The sequence below is a fragment of the Limulus polyphemus genome, unplaced genomic scaffold, assembly GCF_000517525.1.
Source record: "Limulus polyphemus unplaced genomic scaffold, Limulus_polyphemus-2.1.2 Scaffold761, whole genome shotgun sequence".
In the NCBI taxonomy this organism is placed as follows: Eukaryota; Metazoa; Arthropoda; class Merostomata; order Xiphosura; family Limulidae; genus Limulus; species Limulus polyphemus.
This window is the reverse complement of record NW_013666371.1, coordinates 276,339-286,275: the sequence shown is the minus strand read 5'-3', so window position 1 is coordinate 286,275 and position 9,937 is coordinate 276,339. Positions and strand designations below refer to the sequence as shown.

General features: G+C 35.7%; 1 protein-coding gene across 5 annotated transcripts in view; it reads right to left on the bottom strand.

Annotated features, from left to right (window-relative positions):
- LOC106460377 (rab GTPase-binding effector protein 1-like) overlaps positions 1 to 9,937 on the bottom strand; it is a 94,232-nt gene that overhangs the window by 20,214 nt on the left and 64,081 nt on the right. For all 5 annotated transcript variants that reach the window (XM_022387084.1, XM_022387081.1, XM_022387082.1 and 2 more), the window contains exons 11-13: positions 8,897 to 9,118; positions 2,519 to 2,617; positions 959 to 997 (exon numbers count right to left, since the gene is read on the bottom strand). In XM_022387084.1, coding sequence (XP_022242792.1) covers positions 959 to 997; positions 2,519 to 2,617; positions 8,897 to 9,118 — 360 coding nt within the window. The remainder of the gene's footprint in view (positions 1 to 958; positions 998 to 2,518; positions 2,618 to 8,896; positions 9,119 to 9,937) is intronic.

Here is a 9,937-nt window from a genome sequence, read left to right as displayed (position 1 = left end):
ATATATATATATATATATATATATATATATATATATTAAATCGGCACTTCAGAGAACTTCATTTTTTTCTATTTTACTACTTTGCATCTCATCTTATGCTACATCACTGCCTGAACAATGGCATGATATACACTTTGACATACAGAAGAAAGTTAAATATACTAGAGAAGGAGTATACAAGGAAAAAGAACTATTTTTAAGGTTTCATTTAAACCAAAATTCCCAGAAATCATAAAGCTAAAAACATTTTCAACACAATAACACTATAATAAAATAAACATATACTAAATGCTAAAAACATTTTCAACACAATAACACTATAATAAAATAAACATATACTAATAAAGCAATAAACGTTTTACACCTTTAATGATTTTTGTGACTAAATAGAGATAGTATTTCATTAAGTTAGTAAATAATTAGATATTTTTATTTTATTAAAAGATTGCTTATGGTCACACTTAGCCAGCAATTTACATGAAGCTGCAGACTCATTTACTTTTAACAATAAAAGTTTTAACAAGTATTTTTCTCCCTCTTTTAATCTCAGACAAAATCTCTAGGCAAGTCATATTGTGAAAAAATAAATACAAAATTATAATGGACATGCAAAGCTATTTTCCTAATTTACTGAGTTTTTATGAACAACTGTAATAGAACATTTTTTTACTGATAAATGCTTTCCTTCAATTAGAACTATATACTCAGCAACAAATATTTTAACTCTCTGAGGGAATACTCAGATATAAACTAAAACTTAACACATACAAATAAACCTTAAGAGACATTTCACTTAGTATCTCACCAGTAAGTTTGAAATGACACTGACACAAGTATGATAATTTTCAACTTGATTTTCTGATGAATGTTAAAGTCTTTATGTAAATTAACTTTCCACTGTTTTTTTTTCTGAAATATTAATTTAATTGGCTTTATCTACAAAAATCATTTTGCTTACCCTGGTCCTCATTTCTTCTCTTTCAGTAACAAGCTGTTTCTGGAATAGCACATATTGGTTTTAACAGATTCAAAATCACGAAAGCACTATCAGTAACAACTTTAATGCTTAAACTAATAATTAATACAAGTAAGACATTATATATTATCATTTATAGCAACCTTCCTTTCTTTATATCACCAGTTTTGTTAACTCGTAAATGATTCAGACCTTGTTTCTACTACACTACTCTGCTATTGTGTTGTTTCATACGAATCTCAGTTTGCTATTACTACACCACTCTCCTATTGTGTTATTTCATACGAACATCTGAGTTTGTTGCTACTACACCACTCTCCTATTGTGTTGTTTGATATGAAGCTAAGAGCTTGCTGCTACTACACTGCTCTGCTATTGTGTTGTTTCATGAGAAGCTCAGAGCTCGCTGCTACTACAATACTCTGCTATTGTCTTGTTTCATAAGAAGCTCAGAGCTCACTGCTCCTATACTACTCTGCTATTGTGTTGTTTCATAAGATGCTCAGAGCTTGCTGCTACTGTACCACTCTGTTATTGTGTTGTTTTGTAAGAAGCTCAGAGCTTGCTGCTACTATACCACTCTGCTATTGTGTTGTTTTGTAAGAAGCTCAGAGCTTGCTGCTACTATACCACTCTGTTATTGTGTTGTTTTGTAAGAAGCTCAGAGCTTGCTGCTACTATACCACTCTGCTATTGTGTTGTTTTGTAAGATGCTCAGAGCTTGCTGCTATTCTGCAACTGTATCCTATCTAGCTTAAAGCCTGTTAATGTTACCCATTTTGTAAAGGATACTAAAACAGATCAATGCTATTTTGTTGTCTCTTCTTGCTTTTGTTTCCTAATTAATTCCCTCTTAGTAAACATTCCATATGTTTTAAATTACTTTTAAGGTTTAAAATAACTACTGTATTGCCCCTATTTAATTCCCCCAGGGGAATCTATCTTTCACATGTGATTTGTTGATTTCAATGCTAATAAATGTTTGTGTGTTAGTATATGTTGGAGTACTATTGCTGTCACACAATAATACTGGGGAGGGGGATAATTAGAGAGGGGCATTAATTAGGGGCAACACGGTAATTATGAAAACAAGTCCAACTGATAGTTAAATATAACCTATAGACATAAATACCTTCTTGTCTGAATATCCAGCATGGACCTTCATAAGCTTTTCATAAAAAAATTAACTCACTACAGTTACAAAACTTTTTTTTTATACTTTCAGGTGTTTTTGTGCTATTTCTTCATAGAAGTTTGCTGCTGTTTTTTAGTTAGTAACCTAATTAAACTTGGTCTAGGTTTTGACCCCTTATGTTTTTGTGACTATTTCATATCTGCATTTTTAACTGCTAATGTATGTATATATCAATAATCAATAGCTATTTTGCAATACTTTGTTATTAACAAGATACAGAATAACCACTAATTTGTTTATGATAAAACCTAAGACATACTAGATACTGAGGTGAGTTGTACTGACTTACCAAGAGCAAATAAAAATTCACAACAAACTTAAAAAACATATCAGAAACTTCAAATTACCAATTTGTCATACACATCATTATAGCATGATGTGTATTCAGACCTCAGCTCAGAGATGTACTTTTCTTTGTCTTCAAATGTTTTGAACAGTTCACTGACCTAAGATATAACAGAATCAACCATGTCTTACAAATTTCAGCATTTCATCTTAAGTTTGATTTATCATAAAAGACACATATAGTTTACCTAAATCTATACTTCTGTAAACTTTATATACTGTAATTTGATTTTAGGTTAACTCTTGTAACATTTCTCAATTAAAAAATACCATTAAATTATCTTCAGCATTTCTAACAGATAAGTTTAAACACTGTTGAATAATATACTGTAAGATCCCCTTTTTATGTAATAAAATCTTTAATTAACATAAATACAGAATCAGACAATCTGGCGTTACAATCATGACAAAAGATGAAAATAGTCCTAATTTCATGTGTATGACATACAGAAAGTTTACACAAGTCAGTTTCTTATGATAATCTAAACCTAATGATGGTAAATGCAACATCGCAAGTTTTTCAGATGTAATACTTTACTGTTGTCTCAGAAGGATATCAGAACTATAACACAGTGTTGTCTAAGAATGACACTACAATTCAAGTAAGGTGTTGTATGAGAATAACATTACAAGTAGAATACAATATTGTCTGAGAACAGCATTTCAACTAGATCAAAATGTTGTCTGCAGATGATATCACAACCACAATACCATGCTGTCTAGGAATTATAATGACATTGTAAATGGAATACTACATTGTGTGAAAATGAAATTATAATCAGAGTGCAGTGTCGTCTGAGAATGATATTACAACTGTAATGGGGTTTTGTTAGAAAACATTATTTCAATAACAATGGGGTGTTGCCTAAAGACAACTTTAAATTAAAATGAGGTGTTGTCTAAAAATGACATCACAACTACAAGTTAACATTTTCCTTACCTGAAAATGTATTTCTGACGAATGCTCACCTCTAAACACAGAATAGCTTGATCCTTCATGCATCTGTGTATGAGATTTGCATGCCACTAGACTTGAGCTATCTCCCATCTATAAAACATGTTTAATGCAATGGCTGACTGCGAAACCTTATATTCAAAAGTCAGCAAGCATGAGTCAAAGAAGTGGGCATTCACCTTCCTGGTGCTGGCTTTTTCCATGATAGTCTATGGAAGATAAAGTCTGGATCATGTGACAATAGCTATCCACCAAGAGGATGGTGACACAACCTTCTTGCGCAGTAGCTACCCTTAAGCATTTGAACTCAAAATAAATTCAATGTTAGACAAGGCAAGAAGAAAGTGCACTGGAAGTTGGAAGAATGGGTGGGAAGGTGTGAAGAGGTGAGTCTTTATTGGAAATACATTTTCAGATAAGGAAAATGTTAACTTCTGAGACAATACCTCACTTCTGGACACAGCATAGCTAGAAACCCAGACTGAAATGGTGGAGGGGCCAGTGCAAACATTAAACTTAGATTAGCTCCCTTCAGAGAAGATGACTGAATGGAAAGCAGAGGCTCCATAGGGGCACATCTGTATCACATCTCAACCAGAGTATACTCTTTGCCCAAAAGAAAAAAGAGCCCCAAGTGTCACAGGGATGGGTGGAATTTTTGCATGATCAAGTGGTCAGCAAGCCAAAAAGTGTTGTGTGGTTAGGGTGCAATGAGACAGTATGATGTGTGTCTGACTTTGACTGAAATGGACAAACAAAGACAGGAAGAGAGCACACTAGTTATCTGAGAAGTAGACCTGCACAACACATACAGAACCGCCACCACCCTACTTTCCATTGTATTGTGTTGTACATAATCAGTGAGGCACCCAAAGAAGTGCCTAAATTCCCATCTGACACCTGCCAAAAAAAGTCTTTGATGGGAAATGCAAGATACCACCATAGAATTGTCAAAGTGAAGCCAGAAGATTTTCCCCTTAGTAAGCCCAGACCATGAGGCATCACCTTTTGAAAAGCAAGAAGGTCTAAAACATTGTGTAGGGAAGCCTCATCATTTGTGCATAGACCCTGGAATTCCTGATTGTTGCGATATGCACCCCATCCCCGAAGCGAGGCATTCGTGAAGAGATGGATCTCTGGTCGAGGTGGTGTCAGAGGAAGCCATACCTTAGTATTGTCCCAATTGAGATCGAAGAGAATTATCCTTAATAAGAAAACTGGGGAATCCAGTGAATCGACGTTTATAATCCATTGGTTGCATAAAGACCATTGAAGGGATCTCTTGTGTGCTCATCCCAAAGACATGAGGGATTCAAGTGATGCCCACATTCCCAAAAGAGAAAGAACCATCCTTGCACCTTGCAGTGGGAGAATGAGAGGAGAGTAAGAGCCTGGCTTCCTGTTCCATAGTGTGGAGCCGTATGGTAGTCAGCTGAGCCTGACTGAGATATGTGATGAAAAAAACATATCTAGACTAATGACATATTGAGTTGGAGCATGAATAGATGCCTCAGCTCTGATAATGAAGCATGCCTTGGTTGTTTCTAAAAGTAGAATCTGGGTGTGACATTCTGCTAATTGATGAAATGATGCCAGCAGTAACCAGTCATCCATGGTATGATGTGTGCACAGGCCTAGAGAAAGAAGGTGATAAGAAAAATCTAATACGATTTGGTACAACACATATGGTTCCGATGCTAGTCCAAAGGTCTGAGCCTTGAACTGCAGTACCTGACCCTTGTGCATAAAATGTGGATAATGGTGCGATGCCACCACTATGGAAAATGTGCAGATAGAATTCAGTGACATCAAACATACTACACAATCTTAGTAAAAATTTCAATTCAGAATGAGGAATGACTCACTTGTGAACCTTGGAGGATATAGGAATTTACATAGATGAGAAAGATCAACGACTGAATGCCAATCTCCTATCTTCTTGGGCACAACAAATAGACTACCCCAGACCAACAAAACTCTGATAGCCCTAGAATGAAGTTCTGAAATCTGAGTATTTTCAGAAGGCGAAAACATACAGGTTTGGTAGATAATGGTGGTGAAGATGTAAACTGAATGACTTATCCTGACTAAAGGACCTGTAGTGCCCCCTGGACCCATGGTTAAGGTTTACCACACATTCAGAAATTCTTGGAGCCCAGCCTTCACAGATCCCAAAGGTATACAATAGTCACTGCTGCTGCTAACAGCATTCCAACTGAGTGGAGGACCCCTTGGATATGGACAGAATCTATTCTGGGTACCAATGGACTGATGTTAGGGGTCAGGACCCTCAAATAGGGTCAAAACTATGACCCCCAAGGAAAGTCGAGATGCCAACAACATCAGGGAGTAATGTAGAAGCTGATAATTGTACCAATGTGCATGCTATCAATTGTTCCAGCTCATCATCAATGGACTTGATGATCCTGAGAGTCTTCTAACAAAGTTTAGTTTTACAAAAACAACACATTAGACTTCAGAGTTGTAAGTCCAAATAGACAGAGAACATTGATCAATTCAGGTTAACTACAAACTCCACTCTAGGACCCTAATTTCCAGGAGCAGATGTATTCTTTGAGGGTCAGAATATGTTTCCATCTGGCGGTGGTAGGCTAAATCACGTAGTTCCAACAACCGTGGTGGATAAAGCATAGCTGTCCCTTAAAATAACTGAGCAGTAAACTTCCCTGCATGAACCACAATGTCACTGGATGGAGGGAAACTAAGTATTTGGTCCCAGACCTTTCAGCCAACTGAAGAAAAAGAGCCTGAGGTAGCTTATCCCATAGTGTCCTCCTGAGAAGCCAACAAAATAAAACAAGGCACAGGAAAATGCAAATCTAAATTCTCTCCAGAATGTCCAGGATTGCCCTCAATTGCAGTCTCAGAGCCACACAAAAGAATACCACTAAAGTGAATATATGTCTATATCACACTACGAATAAGGTCACTGAGAGTCTCAACTAAGAGTGACTCCCCCCCCTGATTCAGAGGTGGGATGGGAGAGACCTGATTTCCCTCCATGCTGAAAATAATAATCTGTATATAGGCTTGCCAAATGATTTTTTTTAAAGAAAATCAACTAGGTAACATGAAGAATGCTCAGAATATCATCAAACGATCATAGCACAGAGAAACCCGTCAGTGAACGCTTTGTCAAGAAAAAGTTATAACATTATCTGAGATGCTTATATACAGTACCAGGATATAGGGTGCATTGACATAGGTGAAGACATATGTAATTATGTTTTGGAAATAAGCATATTCTGAGAGGCAACATCAGCCATTTGGCACGATAAAATATGAGGGAAGAGAGTGGAATAAGGGTATTGAAAAACAATATGTACTTACTCTTCTCAAAGACAGTGTATAGATTGAAGAACAGTAACTGGCAGGAGTCAAAATTCTGCAGGGGATGAAACAGCCAGATGATGAAGAGAATGGGAGATGAATGTGTGAAGATTCATCCATATGTCAGCCTGAAAGATCTTGTTCAAGCATAGGTGAAAATGAGACACAAGAGAGCAAGACAGTTGATGAATCTGATGTAACAAAATGTGAAAGAATAAACACCTTCCTGAGCAGCCAAAGTCTTTGGAAGAAAGGCCTGATCAATGTAGAGGAGTAAGTAAGTATGGTGAAAGAGAGTGCAGGAAACATAAATGGCATAAACACCTGAATGACTGCAACTACAGGCATAAAGAAGGAGGATATATGACTTCAAAAAAGATGGTATAATGAACATGAAGCCAAAACCTCAAATAGAGCACATGTAAGACCATATAAAACCACATTAAAGTCCTAGTCAGGCATGGGAGTATGACAAGGGGTCAGTGAAGAAGGAAGGATAGGAACAAAATAGAGAGGAAAAATTAAGAAAAAAAACTAAAGGTAATGTGAAAAGCAAAATGTTGTTGATAAAGCCTATCGATCACCAGAATGGTGAAAAACAACAATCTATTGTCAAACAACCCTCTGAAATAAGCTGAAAGGTGGGCCACAGCAAAATGGCCTGGAGGAAGGGAGTGGCTGACAGACCAATGCTGAAAAACTGTTGCTTCTTTTGATAGATGGACAGAGTTAAAGGATAGCAGGGATGGGATAAGATAAAGGCTACATAACTGGAGAGTCCAGCCATGCAGGCAATGGACCAGATACATTCCACATGTGAAGATGAAGGGACAACACACCTGAGTAAAAGAGAGATGTGTAATGTTGGAGCAACAGGGGGTCTTGATACCAAGCAAAGAAAATGAAATAGGTTGAAGACCTGACAAGGAATGTCATGTGTCAAAGAAATGACATTTGCATGCAACAGTGCAGCAATATCACACAGAAATGAGTGATTTTAGGTGGGGTTTCAAGGCTAGTGGCAAGTAAAAATTGTGTATGTGGAGGACAGCACTGAATTGGGAAAGCTATAATTGAGAAAAGGTAAGGTATTGGAATTTTTTTTTCAATTGAAAGTAAAAAAAGAAACCATGCTGGTTATGTGAATCATGAACAGTAAACCAGGGAAACTTAAATGAAATTTAACTCAGTAGAAAAACACTGCAAATCTCAAGTAAATGATTAACAGTTTTGAAACACATCCATTCTAGACAGTGCTGAAGAAAGGAATGAAGTTGTGTCGCCCTCCTACTGGTGGAAGGCTATCATTGCATGATGAAACCATTGTGCACAAGCACAGTTCATGATAAACACGTTTTTTAGGAGAGAGACAACTCAAGGCTAGTGGCATGCAAATCTCATAGAAAGATGCACAAAAGAATCAAGCTATTCTGTGTCTGGAGGTGAGATATCATCTCGAAATCTAATGTTGTATGAGAATCACAGGACTTGAATATAATATCGTTGTAGAAATATTACAATAGGATATTATCTGAGAATGGCATTGCAACTCAAATAGCATGTTGCCTGAGAACAATATTACAACTACAGTACAGTGTCATGAAAATTACAATAGAACTTGAATATGCTATTGCAGGGAAAAACATTACAGTATCTAGAGCAAGGTGTTGATAATAATGACAATGCAACTCAGATAACTAGTTGTAGTGAAACAAATTTAAAATTAAAATAGTGTTATCTTATGATAACACTATGAATGGTAACTAAGGATGACAATACACCTACATTAAAGTTTCTGAATAGACATCATATATCTGAAAGTGACATTATGACTAAACTACAGTGTTTAAAAAGACATTATGCATCTGAGAATGATAGTAGAACTACACTGTAGTGTCTGAAAAAACATTATGTATCTGAGAATATGATTACACTGTAGTGTCTGAAAAGACATCATGAATCTGAGAATATGATTACACTGTAGTGTCTGAAAAGACATTGTGTATCTGAGAATATGATTACACTGTAGTGTCTGAAAAGACATTATGTATCTAAGAAAGATATTATAACTAGCCTGTTTCATAACATCTTCTGCAGCTAGATTAAACTTCTGCTCCAAGTCTAAGCGGAAGGCCTGCTCCCGCAGGAGGTCCTCTTTTAAGTTATCTATTGTCTGTTGAAGATCTGCCAACTGCTGCCGGTGCTTCTGATCAGCCTCCTGAATTTGTTGGAGCTGAAGTTCATAGTTGCTGCACATCTCACACGAACGTCCCATTTTCTCCCTCGCTCGTTTCACCTGAAGAATAGCAAAACATGAATTCCAGCTTTTTATACTTGTAATAAAAATTACTATAAAAAAAGAAAGTTCATTTAAAATGTACGTGTGAAAGGTTAAAAGTTTGCAAATTTTAAAATTCACCAAAAATAATATATATAAATTGATTATGGAGGATTTATTGTCCAACTATTGCCAAGACAATGGTTAGGCACAAAATAAAAAAATTAATATCCTATTCACATTCTAAAGTTATTATTCATTAAAATATTACATATATAAATATATACGTTTTGTTTTAATCTTCTGGTAAATAGCTCTTTGGTTCTTATGCTACAGCTACAGATTAACTTTATTTCAAAAAGGATGTTAACAAATGATTGTAAAGACTTAAAATCTCACCAGCTCATCTGGATTTAAATAAAAAAATTATTAATTAATTTCCAATCCAACAGAAATGTATCAAAAACGTGTTTGAAGTATATATACATATAATCACTAATGTCTTTAATGGATAGAATTATTTGGCTCTTTTAAGCCATAGTAAACTACACTGTTCTCTTCCAAAAAACATTATAAAGTCATTAAATGATCTTTACTTAACAAATTTGATCTGTTGGTTTTTTTGTTTGTTTTGCATAGTCATGCAAGAGCTATCTGTGCTAACCCTTTGTAACTTTGAACCAATAAGACTAATGAGAAGGCAGTAAGTCAACAACACCTGTCAACAGATCTTGGACTTTAATCAAACAGTGGGATTCGACCATCACTCTTGTAATGCATCTAGGGTTTTAGTGTGCGGAGTGCAAATATAGATTATACCTATATATATATATATAG